The sequence below is a fragment of the Candoia aspera genome, chromosome 1, assembly GCF_035149785.1.
Source record: "Candoia aspera isolate rCanAsp1 chromosome 1, rCanAsp1.hap2, whole genome shotgun sequence".
Taxonomy (NCBI): domain Eukaryota; kingdom Metazoa; phylum Chordata; class Lepidosauria; order Squamata; family Boidae; genus Candoia; species Candoia aspera.
Genome location: NC_086153.1, coordinates 45,495,411 through 45,510,301, shown reverse-complemented (window position 1 = coordinate 45,510,301; position 14,891 = coordinate 45,495,411). Strand labels below are relative to the sequence as shown.

The 14,891-nt window shown below is 34.9% G+C and overlaps 1 protein-coding gene across 2 annotated transcripts in view; it reads left to right on the top strand.

Moving 5' to 3' along the window:
* Nucleotides 1-14,891, top strand: part of UBR2 (ubiquitin protein ligase E3 component n-recognin 2) — a 65,197-nt gene that overhangs the window by 44,390 nt on the left and 5,916 nt on the right. For both annotated transcript variants that reach the window (XM_063303004.1, XM_063303009.1), the window contains exons 30-43: nucleotides 900-1,099; nucleotides 1,375-1,468; nucleotides 2,606-2,767; nucleotides 4,805-4,902; nucleotides 5,147-5,225; nucleotides 6,542-6,690; nucleotides 6,775-6,830; nucleotides 7,169-7,265; nucleotides 9,221-9,288; nucleotides 9,606-9,741; nucleotides 10,834-10,921; nucleotides 13,561-13,691; nucleotides 14,105-14,213; nucleotides 14,752-14,808. In XM_063303004.1, the coding sequence (XP_063159074.1) occupies nucleotides 900-1,099; nucleotides 1,375-1,468; nucleotides 2,606-2,767; nucleotides 4,805-4,902; nucleotides 5,147-5,225; nucleotides 6,542-6,690; nucleotides 6,775-6,830; nucleotides 7,169-7,265; nucleotides 9,221-9,288; nucleotides 9,606-9,741; nucleotides 10,834-10,921; nucleotides 13,561-13,691; nucleotides 14,105-14,213; nucleotides 14,752-14,808 (1,524 nt within the window). The remainder of the gene's footprint in view (nucleotides 1-899; nucleotides 1,100-1,374; nucleotides 1,469-2,605; nucleotides 2,768-4,804; nucleotides 4,903-5,146; nucleotides 5,226-6,541; nucleotides 6,691-6,774; nucleotides 6,831-7,168; nucleotides 7,266-9,220; nucleotides 9,289-9,605; nucleotides 9,742-10,833; nucleotides 10,922-13,560; nucleotides 13,692-14,104; nucleotides 14,214-14,751; nucleotides 14,809-14,891) is intronic.

Genomic DNA, 14,891 nt, shown 5'->3' with positions numbered 1-14,891 from the left:
ATTTTGAACAGTTCTCTTTCATTAGGAGACTCTCTCTCTGCTTTGAGTGTTAGAGTAAATTGAAAGGTGTGATATAAATTAAGTAATAAATGTACCGCCTCCCCATTCTGGAAGTCCACCAACCATCCAGTACAGCAGAGATATGCAGCCTAGAGAAAAGAGAATTGGCAAAAGTTGTTTGTTTCTTCCCATCTTTCCTCTTGCTGTTAAAAGGAGCATCCCACAAGCAACACTCCACTTGTCCTAAAAGAAAAGGTTTCAGCCTTAGTCACTGTTCTTTCATTATAATAGTAATAGTTATTTTTAACATTTGCTCTGGCTCTCGATCATCCAGAGCTGAGGATTGATTACTACATCATAAAATAACAATATAAGTTCAACCAACTAACCAAAGTAAAATGAGAAAAGTGCAGCAATTACTAGATGCAACTAGTAAGAGGAGACTGAGAGAACTTTTTATTTAGCATTTAATTTGATCAGAATAATTTGATCATATTTTAGTGAATGTATATGTTTTTATTTCACTAGCTCTGTTATATATTAGTAATCAAATAGAATTTTGATAAATATTTATGCTTCGTAGCTTTCTTCAGCTTCCAGAGGGTTCCAAAGTATTACTCTTCTATATCTTAGTGGAGACTTCAATCTAAAGAACTTTACCTATCTTTGTATACACTGAAAATACTCTGAAATTATTCCAAGAGGTTTAACCCACTTAATTGCTTCGAGCATGTTGGTTTTAATTAAGGCACACTATAGAACATTTCTGGAAAGGAAGATATGGCACAAGATGATTTGGATAAAAATGCTTGCATTCATAGTTATACATGATGAAATAAACTATTGTTTACTTCAGTAGCTATTCCAACTGAATGCTTACTAATATCATTTGATTCTAGTCCTTCAGTTTCAGATACCAGGCTTATTGCCTTGGGTCCTGAGCAGACTAAAGTGTGTGAACAGAGACAGATAGTCACTTGTATCTTATGCCAAGAAGAACAGGAGGTCAAAATGGATAACAGAGCAATGGTGCTGGCAGCATTTGTTCAGAGATCAACAGTCTTGTCGAAAAATAGAAATGTAGTGATTTCCGATCCTGGTGAGTAGTTTATATACAATTTTGAAAGGCCACCTGATATTCATATGCACAAGCTTCTGTTCTGAATTATACAGGAGGCTGTTATTCAATATACTATAAAATAATAATTAAGTCAACCCATTCACAAATATCCTAATGCTAGCTTAGTGTACTGGCCTTAGATTATTAGGCTTTAAATGATTAAATGATTTGCAAAACTTTTCAGGTATTTGCATATATAAGGAATGTGAATAATCTGTTAGTGAATATTATCTCTGTTATTTTGTCATATGCAGAAAAGTATGATCCATTATTTATGCATCCAGACCTGTCATGCGGAACACACACTGGTAGCTGTGGACACATTATGCATGCACATTGCTGGCAAAGGTAATTAAAAAAAAAACTATTAACAGATGTTAAGGATGTTCTGTCAAGACATCTAAAACACATTTTTTCCCTACTGTCTGCTATGCTTGGCCAGTCATATAATACATGCTGGTGGATTATTGCCAGGAAAGTTGTTATTCTTGCCCAGGCTTTGGCTACATACTACATACTTGATGAAACAGCTCTAAAGGCTTCTCAGAGTGCATTTGGCAGATTTTTTTTACACATTGGAGGTATAAGGGTGCTAGAGAGAAAGCAAATATATAAAAATTCCTTTCCTGAATTAATCTATTTAGGACCTACTGCTTTAGGACAATGTCATACCCAGTCTGTTCATATTTTCTGATGGTGAATAAAATTGCAGCTTATTTCTTAAAATTAATACTCCCTTTTCAAGTAGGATTTCTCACTTTGTCAAACTAGTAGAACAACAGAAAAGGCTTTAGATGTTGAATAAAATTTATTAGGAAAAAGATGGTTCAAAACAATTATTCAGAATCATGAACAAATGTTGTAATAATTTTCTTTACAATAAATCAGCTCTTTTCCTATTTACCTTCACATTTTCAAACTGGACAAACTATTATTCAGTACAGAAACTTTGTAACTGGCCCTGATATATTCCAACGCTAGGCTGAATTTGGTGGGGGGTCCCAGTGCTGCTTAGAGCACCGGTGATGATGTTATGACATGATAGGCGAAAGATGAGATCAGAAATTTCAGCTTTCTTTTGTGATGGCCGAAGAGCAAAATAGTTGCATTAAACCTTACACGGGTTTAAAATGTCAACTTTGCCCATAAAACTCTCTTTTCAAAACAGTGGAAGAAATTAATGTGACTTTTGGAAGGTTGGGCAAGTTTTAAGCTCAGTCTACCCATTTTGTCTCTTAAATTGCCTTCCCCATCTTTCCAGAAGAAAACCCAAGGCCAGTATTTTTTGTGTTGCCCGTTATAGGGGTACTTTGCATGCTGTAAAACTAGAGCATCAGAAGGCCACACATTGGTTTTCCACTCCTGCAGTATATATTATGTGTCTGTTTATGTATATTGTATTTATGAGGACAGCATAGTAGTATCGGCAAAAGGTTTTAGAACTAGTATTACAGTATAATGCTTAGGATACATTGTTTTCTAAAGGTATTTTGATGCTGTGCAAGCAAAAGAACAAAGACGACAACAACGATTGCGAGTGCACACAAGTTACGATGTCGAAAATGGTGAATTCCTTTGTCCTCTCTGTGAGTGCTTAAGCAATACTGTCATTCCTCTTCTTCCTCCTCCACGGACTTTATTTAGCAGGTTAGTAACTCCATGGTATGGTCGCCGCCTTGAGTTATTTATAAAAACAATAAAGGTGACATAAAAATGAATGAATGAATGAATGAAATAAGTAATAACTTGTATAATTAGATAGATCAGAAATCCTTTCTTGAACCATTGTGATTTTTTACAGGGTTTAAGCAAATCAGGAACCTTTACCTTCTGGTAACAACATGCAGGGTTTGAATGTTTTGTACATTTTGAACGAAGTCACTAACTTTTGAAACTCAAAATAGATTAAATGATTGGGTTGGCTTTGTATTCTTCTATCACCTTAACCATATTGAACAGGATTTTTTATTGAGAGTGAAACACTAATTGCTTCTTTAGTGTAATATAAGGAAATGGGAAGAATGGGTGAACTAAGGAAACATCAAAGAAAAGTATCAAGTGTATTATAGAAAAGATAATTCAAAATCAGGGATAGAAATAAAAATGTAAAGAAAGTTTCATTTAAATTGAAACATTTATTAGTGACGGAAATGAATAAAAATACAGGTAGTCCTCATTTAGTGACTGCCTCATTTATCAACCATTCGCAGTTACACCAGTCATGAAAAAGTAACTTTGTGATCAGTCCTCACATTTACAACTTTTGCAGGTCTGTCAAGCAAAGGAAAGCTGAAGTAAGATAGTAAGCACAGTTGTGGTTTCACTTAGCAACCGCCTCATTTAACAACCAAGTTGCCAGTCCCAATTGTGGTCACTAAACAAGTGCTACCTGTATAAGAATGAGAATAAGAATGAGTAATGAGAATAATAAATCAGGAATTTGCAAGGAAAGAATAGGATAAAGTGTTTATTTCATTAGCTGATATTTTTGGACTTCTAGGCATATATATTGCCTTGTAGCACAGAATTGCTAAAGAAAGAAATCTTGGAATCATCTCACCAAGTTTGTTCAATTAACATTATCTTAATTATTTCACAGTGTTTTATTTTTGAAATTATCAAATCTGGAGAAAACATTATCATTGAAAGGAGACATCCTTATGTATCTGTTTAATAGAGAGAGAGAGTGACATTGAGAGATTTGCTATGGCCAAGTAGGATCTGCTGCACCAAACTCTGTCCTGGGCAGTAATGGTTTTCATGAACACTGTTTTATATATGAGGCCATAGGAAATGACAGTTTTGAATACATAAATTGTGGCTAATTCGTCAAATGAAAAGACTCTTCACCTGATCTGTATAATTGTAGCTAGTGATCAATTGATTTTATTATTTTCGAACCAACTTCAGAAAGTATATATGTTGTGCGTGGTTGTAGACATGCGGGGGGGGGGGTTTGTATAGAAAGAGAGATGGAGAAAAAGAGTGATTGGTAGTTTTTATATGTGTGTGTGTGCGGAGTCTGTAGCATCAGTTTCCGAACATGTTGCTAATGTAACCAATTCTTAACATTTCATCCCTTTGTCTCTCTACCTTTAATATCAGAAATAAATTGCTTCTCTGTTCTTTTTCAAAAATCTGCTCTATAGTTTTTTGTAAGTATATGGTAGTTTTACTGTGCTTATTTCAGCAAGCTTTTAAAATTCCTTATTGGCTTTTGGAAACTTATTATTTATCTCATGAGTACATTATTAATACAGGTAGTCCTCAACCTATGACCATTCGTTCAGCGACCATTCAAAGTTACGATGGCACTGAACAAATGGTGGTTATGACCAATCCTCAGAGTTCTGGCCATCCCAGCACCCCCGTGGTCATGTGATTGCGATCTGGGCACTTGGCAACCAGTGAGCACTTAGACCGGTTTCAAAAAGTCAGTGGAGAAGCCGGCAGAGAAGGTTGCAAGTAGCTGGGGTAAGTCTCCCCCATCCACAATTGGGACTACAGTTGGGACTTCAGGGATTGCCATTGCTAAGCGATGTAGTCACACTTTACAACCCATTGCTTAGTGATGGAAATTCCAGTCCCAATTGCCATTGTAAGTTGACTACTTGTAAAGAGTGCTTGTAGGATTCTTTTATTCTTGATGTAAGTAATATTTGTATATATGTTCATTCTTGATAGATTAGACTATTCAAAACAACAAAATCTAGCTCAATGGATAAGAAGATTATCTCAGCAAATCAAAGCATTGCTTATGCTTCGAGATCAGGAAAGTGCCAGTAAGTGTAAAATTTTCATTTATGTTGCCACACATTTCATGAAGGATGCTGAAAAATGTCTTTTTTTCTTTTTCTTTTTCTTTTTCTGTGTATCGGGCTTTTTTCCTTAGTATTTGATATAGAGGTTGTTCTGACCTTCAGTATTGAGTTAAAGTGCTACCTCGTACTATTTAAAGATTGCAGACATCATTAGTATTAATGATAATTTACTGTTAAAATAATACATTGTTCGTCTTATTTTTAGATAATCTTTCTTGTAATAACTCAGAAAAAATGGATGAAGTGCGTCTACCTGAAGGATTTAGGCCAGAGTTTCAACCAAAGTATGTAATGGTTGCATTAATTATCAATTAGTAATTTTACAATGTAAATAGAAGAATTTATGACATTAGCTTTCCAGGTAATACCACATATTTGTATTTATATTTATCTATATGGTATTCATTTTATAGAGACAAACAGTATACTGAGGATATCTGGCTCCCTTCTTTTCATTCTGGGATAAAGAGTTGTGTCAGAATCAACCTAGTAATTATTATGTTTATGCAGTTCAGAATTCTGATACTTTAAATACAGTATTTGCTTTATTGTAACTGTGTTAAGTCAGTGACTGTGTCAAGAATATTCAAAATCTAACAATAGAATGCCCAGGACAGCAACATTTGGGGGTAATTTTAAAAATTCTGTAATTTTTTTAGGTATGTTAAAAAGAGAGTTGCCATCTGTGATTAGGTTAACTGTGGGTTGGATCCAATTGTTCATTTTGCTGGCTGATACTCTACCAGCAGAAAAGATTCCTAATATTTCCACTTACTCCCCAACTTTGCTCTGAGTGTTGATAAACCCCATCACAACAGATTTGTAAGCCAAAAAGCATTTTGGAATAAATGTATCTTCATAAGCTGCTACAGAAGTATTTTTAGATCATAATGAGTTTTAAAACATAACCAAGATTACTTCAAATAATGATACGAAGTCAGTGCCTTGATGTCTGTAGATATGTCACCAAATCAATGGAATATTTATTTAGAATTTCAAAAGCCATGATGTATAAATGGGAGTGGCAAATGGAAACATTAGCATGGATGGGATTAAGGTAACGGAAGAGACTAGTGCCAAGGCAATGTGGCAAACATTTATCCACTTAGTCACTGACAGTTGCCACTGAATCAGGTTCAGCTGTTGGTGACTATATGGACAAATAGTTGCTATGTTGGCCTGTCTTCATCTCTTCTGTCTCTTTGATTTCATCCATACACCTTATCCTTTGCTTTCCCTTTCTTTTACTTCCCTCATCCTTGCTTGTCTGGGGCAGAATGAGCTGCCATGACACTGGTATAATCATTTTTTCTAAACTGTCACCTATTTGCATCATATGCTCAACATCAACATATGTCAATTTCTGCTTGCTGATCATAGTCTCAAAGGAGCCTTCAGCCTTATCTGGCCCAGAACTGATTAGTTGTTTGTTCTTGCAGTATTCTCAGTAATAATAAAAGAATGTGTTAGCCCAGACCAGAGAAAGTTTTATTCCTTGTCATTTTTGGCAGGCATATATCATGCTTCTGTTCAGTGTTTAGCTTCTAAATGTCATGTCATAACACTTGTAGGTAATGGTGTCTGTTTTCAATTAATTAAGGAATCCATATTCTGAAAGCATTAAAGAAATGCTGAAAACATTTGGCACTGCAACATATAAAGTTGGTCTGAAAGTTCACCCCAATGAAGAAGATCCACGTGTACCTATAATGTGCTGGGGCAGTTGTGCATTTACAATCCAAGCAATAGGTAACATTTATTCATTAAAATGAGAGGGTGATCAGTTTAGACTCTCTGTTCTTCTCATATAATCATGATTTTTGTATTCTACAGAACAAATTTTAGCTGATGAAGAAAAACCATTATTTGGTCAATTGTCTTGCAGACAGGTAAGGAGTAACAACTACCATAACCTAAATTACTGAGGGATAGGTGTATGTGGTGAGGTTATAACACTTATTATGATTCTACTGTAATGTTAGAAAATAGCTAATTATAATGAAAACTGTATAAATAGTCAGTTGTGATGAGCATTATGATATTGTTTCCTAAGTGCTCATACAAAAGCCCCCTGCAAGTATAAATTAATATTTATTACTCCAGAATTTCAATATGGCCAATAATAATAATAATAATCCACAAATTTTAATTTTCATTATAACAACATGAAGGAATGTAGTATATTTATTTGGCTATTTTTGTATGATTGTAATCATGTTCTATTTAGGATGACTGTCTTACTTCATTAACACGATTTGCAGCTGCGCACTGGACCGTTTCTTCATTATCAGCAGTACAGGGTCACTTTTGTATGCTTTTATCATGTAAGTTCAAAGTTATGATGACTTATCTTAATTTCAGTTATAAAGGCAGACTGTTGATACATGAAACAGCCTGAGTATTCTTAAGTAATATTTGAGACCTCCACTGATGGTTTTGTACAGATTATTGTTGTTGACACGAGATTTATGTGTATAAAACTCCACTTCCATAAGAGTTGTGTCATTTATTACCATGGAAATAGCATACATATGGAACTCTGGCTATGGGTTATGTTCTGGACAAAGTCTTCAGTGTAGGGCAAAATGTACTTTAAATAATCTGTTTTACTAAAACACAGTTATGATTGTTGCTAATGAGAGAAACTTTGCTTGCCCTAGAAGAGATGTGAGTTTTAAACTTTATCCTTTATCCTTCCCAAAGCTTTCCAAAGGATGACAAAAAACTTAAAATGTTGGTGTGCCCTATGTAATGACATCATGATAACTCTGGTTGTATCCCTTGTAGCCGCTTGGTTGCCCATTCTTGGCATAGAGAATTAGGATCAGCTATAGGTTATAGGATCAGCTATAGGTTATTGCTGCAGTGTTGTTGTCTCTGTACTTGGGAGAGAGGGGCATTTTATCAGTGTGGGTATTCAGGGGAAGAAGTATTCAGGGGAAAAAGGAGAAATTTTTGTTCAGTCCATATAATTTGATAGTTGGATGTGATATTAAAGCTTCATATGTTCACAGTAACCAAAGAGGGGGGCAATAAAGGCAATTAAGTACAGTTACGTACTTAATTGTGCTAAGATAAATAAGGTTTTTGTTTACCAGGGACAATTCTCATGTTTTTTCTTTCTTCACCTACATAAAAACCTATTTAATGAATAGCGATACTTTATGTACTTGAATTCTTTTTGCTTATCATAACTTCTGTTGAGTTCTCTTGAAAGTGTTCGTTGAAATCTCATTTAGAGTTTTCAGTAACCCCATAAACTGTAATTCTTCATCACAATTTCTATAACTCAAATGTATGGGTTAGGTGCCTGTACAGATCCCTGTTTGGAACCTTCCTGAGCTTGCAGAATTTTGTGTCAAGTATCCACTCCCTCTTAATACTACACAATTAAGAGCAGCTCCCACCAAAGTCCTTCAGTTTGTTTTGTGCCCTTTTAATCTGCTCTCCACAAGAGCAATAGCCACCTCAACAGCCTTCTTCTGGAATATTCCCCTATTGAAGTTAACAGTTGACCTCCTCGGCTTAGTCCTCCAATCTTCATTCAGCACTGTAGACAGAACCTCTGCTGTCAGAGAGATGACACCTATGGAAGGGCCATCCTCTTGGATCATTTTATGCTGATGAGACCCTTCACCAGTCAGAAAGCTTGCCACTCACCCATGTGTGAATCACCAAGGACACAATGAAGTACATGAAGTTTTTCAAGTGGTTATCTGTGAATTTACATTATCAACCTTCCTTATCCTTATCCAACTTGCCTCAGTGTGAGGTTATTTTTCTTTTGGATTAACTGCATCAGTCTTAGGAACTGGAGGTTCAGTTCATGCTGATCAAGAGACATGGTTGGAGACAGATCTTCTGGCAAACAACGTTATAAACTTTAGAAGGTTCCAAATGAGAACCTGTGTAGTTCTGTGCAGATGATCACTCACAAGCCTTGGAGAAGTTACAGGCCTTTAAGGAGTGCACATATTTTCTCAATACTATATCGGTGACAGTTTTCAAGTATCTTAAGTTTTTCCTCGTTTTGCTAGCTGACAGTTCTTAAGTTGGAAGTGCTGGAATCTGAATTTGAGGATGAAAATAATGTAAATAATTATTCTCTGTCACTAAGTTGTGGTCTTTTATACTATAAAACAGTTATTTTGGCAATTGTGACCCCCTTTAAAAATCTATCAAATATACTCTGGAGCTCAGGTAATTCCAAAACTTAGATAAATGACCTGATTGGTTATTTAGCTTTTGTCATTAACCATTTTTTATTTTAAACATCTAGCACTGGTGCCTAATGAAAAAAGTGGAAATCTTCCATGCATTCTTGATATCGACATGTTTCATTTATTGGTAAGTGATTAAAAATCCTAATAGCACTGCTATGGAAGCATGTACAAAATATGTTTAGCAAGATGTTTTGTTAAAAAACAAACAAATAAATAAAAATTGGTTTAGCAAGTTGTTTTAATAAACATACAGCTCACAAAAAATCTTGAAGATAGATCAGCATTTGTATATAGTCCAGAACTTCTGGAGTATCAAATTTCCTGTTTTTGTAGTAGCAGTTCAAAACTGCTCCCATGAATTGCTTAATGCTGGGAGGGGTTGTCTTCAAGCACGTCCATATTTTCCCTTTCATTGCTTACCATTTTCCCCTTTATCTATAGGTATGCTTGGTGTTCTCTTTCCCTGCTATACACTGTCAGGACTTTTCAGGAGTTAGTCTTGGTACAGGAGATATTCATATCTTCCACCTTGTCACTATGGCACATATTGTGCAAATAATACTTACCTCATCCACAGGTAATGCATACTGTCAAAGTTATGCTGAATTTTGTGCAGGAAAATTAGGATTACAGTGAGTTTAATGGGAAATGTACTGGTTTAGGTTTTACTATAGAAAAACTGAAATTTTTGAACAAAGATAATATTGATCATAACAGTGCAATGCAGTGATATATATATGAAAATTGAGGGTTGAGGCTTACTTCTTGAGGCTTACTTTTCTTTTTATTATTTGTATATTTTCATCCCATATTTCATTGTTGTAAAATATCTACAATTATTCATTTACAAATAGAAATGGTTGTTATACAAATTAATTAAATTCCAAATTTAAAATTCTTGTAAACAATGTATAAATTAAACTGTGTAATTTAGCATTCTGTTTTCAAAGTATTTCAATATATTTACCTGAATGAAAAGTAAATTTGAATGAGGTGCTTTTCAGTGAAGCATTATTGGGAAAATGATATTAAAGGCAAAACTGAAATACTTTGGCCACATAATGAGAAGACAGGACACCCTGGAGAAGGTGCTGATGCTAGGGAGAGTGGAGGGCAAAAGGAAGAGGGGCCGACCAAGGGCAAGGTGGATGGATGATATTCTAGAGGTGACGGACTCGTCCCTGGGGGAGCTGGGGGTGTTGACGACTGACAGGAAGCTCTGGTGTGGGCTGGTCCATGAAGTCACGAAGAGTCGGAAGCGACTAAACAAATAAACAACAACTGTCAGTTTAATGGGCAAGGTAAACTACATCAGGAAAGCAACTGAATGGGAATAGGAGTTGACAGAAGCTGTATTCATTGTGTATTAACTCATGCTATAGGAAATGGGACGGATATAAATATATTCTATCAAGTTTCATTGATTCTTAAAATCGTACTGATAAAATTGATTTATAATAGGGGTAGGTAAACTATTTAATTTTGACTGTTTCAACTGTACTAGAAGTTTTCCATCGTTTTTCTGATCATTCCTGAAGAACTTTGGGCTTAAAACAGCTGTTTCAAATTCAAAATCAGTCTGTTTTGAGCTTAGTTAGAATAGTTGTTTCAAAATCAAAATAGAGCAATTTGCACATTGCTAGTTTAGATTTTGTGTTTGCTTTTTCAGAAGAAAATGGCATGGACCAAGAGAACTCTACTGTTGAAGAAGCTGCTGTTCTTGCTTTACATAAGCATATTGGCCAGTATGTGGGAAGGTAAAATAGATAGTTTGAACCCTAGATCTTTCCCTTGTCCTTTTTAAGCTGAATAGATGCAGCAGTTGACTCAGATTATTTCAGAGGATGAAAGCAGATTCTTACATTGTGTAGCAGTGTTTCAGGTATTCTGGATTGTTTGGCCTTTAAAGATCAAAGAAAGCTCTTTGAACTTATTTGAGAATTACTGGAAAGCAGTGTTGCATAACACTGGATCTGGATTTGGTCCTTATACAACCAAATTTAGCTGACCAAGTGGCTGATATATTCTGGAGCAATCAGTGTTTCCAAATGCCTTCAAAAATCTATATTAAGTATTACCAAGCTATTTATGTGGTAGGTAAATTCTTTTATCCAAAGGAAAGTGGTAATTTTTGTATAGTGTAGTGAATCAGCTATGTATTGTTTTCAGTGTAATAATAACTTTGCTCTGCTGTGGAATTACAAAGGGAGGTGAGGTGTTAGTACTTTTATTTCAGAACTGGTGAAATGAGAACATGGCTAGTAAGCCTTGAATATTGTTATCTGCTTGTTTAGATTCTCGATCTATCCCATTGCCAATCATTGTTATACAAGTTTTGTATGAAAAGGACTGAAGAAGGCAAAGAGAAGTGTTTCTTCTTATTTTGCCCCCTTTAGAATAATTTTGGGCATGATTCTAAACCAAATAAAGCAGAGGGACAAGCCAATGCTGCTTGTGTCCGTACTGTTATTTGTAATTAGAATAGAATAACTAGCTCACATTCTAGGTACTCATCCCCAAATTACAGGATACCTTATCCATTGTACTTCTGAAAGTAAATTTACCTATATACTGTAAATTTATTCCAGATTATTTCTTTACTTCCATCTCTATTCAGTCATCTGAATGGTTGAATAAATGTTCAGCAGGTGGCAGTACCTAGCCAAATTTGGCTGATCTCAAGAAACTAAGTAGGTTTGAACCTGGTTAGTACTTCTGTAGAAGAATACCAGCAAATCCAAGGCTATACTATACTAGATTAAACAGTCCTGGAATAAGACACCAATATGGTTGCCAAGAAAATAATGTGTACATGTCCATGTAGTCACCAGGACATGTTGAGATATATTTTACCTTAGATATTTCAAATGAATCATATTAGATTTACCAGTTTAATGTTACATAGGTTGAAATTGAAGGATGATTTTGTTAATGCATCCTTAATTTGTTAACGCATCCTTAATTTGACACATTTCAAAGGAAATTGCTAATTCATTTCATATGTGATGACTGGACTATCCCCTGTATCACAACTGAGACAGGAGGTTTGAATGTCCAAGAAGCTGTTTCAAAAGGAGAGCGCCACTACTGAGGAACTCAGTCTCAGGGTCCCAGCCCTCTCATTTTTTTCAGGGTGGATATCCAGAGTATCCTCTCACTGTTGCATTGTATAGGAAGGCAGGTTTATCATGGAGAAGATGGTCCTCAAAGTAACAAGGGCCCAAGCTTATAAAGAGTTTTATAGGTGATCACTAGCACCTTAAATTGGGCCCAGAAGCCTATTGGCAACAAATGCAACTCCCACAGAGCAGGTGTTATTTTGCTAAAACTACTAAGGCTGGTCAGCAAGTGACAGCTACATTCTGCCAGCTATAGCTTCCAAGTCATTTTCAAGGACATTCACACATAAAGCAAATTGCAGTAGTCTACCTGCAAGTAGTCTGTTTTGCCCCATCAAGTCCTTCACGTTAAAGATCACTTCCCAAACATTCTGTTTGATGTTAGAAAAAAATACTATGTATTTTCTATTTTTTAAATATCTATCTATCTATCTATCTATCACTATCTTCTTCAGAACATGATAGAAAGGCTCCTTCATTTTTTTGATTCCTCAAAACTTGGATGTTACATGAGGTGATTTTAAGCCTTTCAGTCAAATATAAAATTTTCCTTGATTCAAAAGATGCAGAAGATAAAAATTATTTAGATTTATTCAGGCATTCAAGTGAGGTGATGGTATTTCTGGGATGAAATGTACAGAATAGTTCTTTAGAGGATTAACTTTAGAAGGTAACAAATTATTGTCTCCTTATCGTTGGAGGGATGTGATACACAGTGTTTTCTCAAAAATATGGGAATTGAGTGCCCTTAGTTAACATGCATTTGGGGATAAGCATTAAGATTCCTCATGCTCAGTTACTGTGATGCTTTATCATGGTATCTATCCTTAAGGAGTTTAATACTGTACCTTGATACAAAGAAATCATTCAAATGGCACTTAGAAATCATGAAGTATCACTTTGCTAGTCTGGCTGCCTTAATTAAAAAGCTTAGGCAGAAACTTACACTTGCAGTTCTGCATCGAAGGAGCATTTACATCGATACATTTTTCTTTCATCATGATTGCATATGATAAGGATAATCCACTTTCAGCATTCTACAGTTCTGTTGCATGTAAATGATTGCATGTATGTATACATTTCTTGCCTGTGTAGGGATTTGACTTTGTAGTTCTAAGACAATCACACTTGTTTTTAAAACAGGCTCAACAAGATAAAAATATTTTATTTCCCCCCTGACTGCTTGAGTCAAATCTAGATTAAATGCATGTAGCATTTTCTATAATTTTTAAACCTGAAATTTTCTTTGGTGAAAAGTAAAATAATTTTATTTTTAGTGCCTTGAAAGAAATTTCTTCTGGATGGCATCTATGGAAAAGTATAAAAACCGGGATCATGCCTTTTTTGAGGTGCTCTGCTATGTTCTTCCACTATTTAAATGGAGTTCCCATACCACCAGAATTGAAAGGTATTTTTTTAGTTGGCTATATTGGCTTGAATCCTAATAATGTTTTCTGAATAGAATAGCTTCAAACTAGTCAGGAGAAGACATTTAATTTTCCAATTGCCCTGCCTCAATGTCCAGCCTTCTGAAACTGATTTTCAGGGGTCTAGTTAAGGTAAAAAACATAGAAACATTAGTGTAAATCACTTGAAAGTTCTAATACAAATGGTGTGTGTGAGAGTGGGAATAACATTTTCTGCATTAGTTTTGTGGGGAAGTAGGGAAACTAAAGTAGGCTATGTGTTTCCGCTATTAGTTCTTGTGATTTATGCATATAATAATTACTGTGTATTATTTAGCATGTAATAATAGTATCTTTGCAAATATGTCAATATTAATTGTAGCTAATTATAATGATACTTTTTTTTTACTTGCAGTCAATGGGGCAAACCAGTTTGAACACCTATGTAGCTATCTCTCCTTGCCAAACAACCTAATTTGCCTTTTTCAAGAGTATAGCAAAATTACAAATACATTGATAGAAAGGTAGGAACAATCTTTTATCCATTTAAATATACAAATATCTATTTAAATATGCAAATCTTGCATGGTGTTTGTGAGGTAGACATATAAGAGAAAGAGAGAAAACCAAACAATAGCAGTGCAAATACCTGGGGGAAAAATTTATGTTAAAGAATACTTATGAACTGTTTTGGTAGCTTGTAAGTGTGTAGTATATCCTTACAGATACTTGACCAGTTGTTACAAGCTTACACACCATCAGTATTTACCATCTGATGATGTGGAGAAGATCTGGATGATGAGGAAGAATATAGGTATATGGCTATACAAATTGAATGAATGAATGAATAAATAAATAAATAAATAAATAACTCTCCAATGTTATTTTCACTGCAGTAAAATGAACTGCCTTTTTTAAAAGAATATTTGCATTATACTGGGTTAGATTCAGAATTGCCTACCTGTATATATGTGTTGTAGGTTAAGGCAAGCAAAGTATATAATTCTTCAATTATTTGAAAAGAAATGAAAAGTAATGTTTTTTTTTCACCTTCTTTTAAAGCTGGTGTAATAACAGTGAAGTAAAACGTTGCCTTCAAGGTCAGAGACAAGTCATAAGGTGAGGGTTTCTTAGCTACTCAAGTTTCTGTGACAGCTGAAAAGCAGGAATACACAGATTGTAGTTATTAAAGCTAAGCAGTG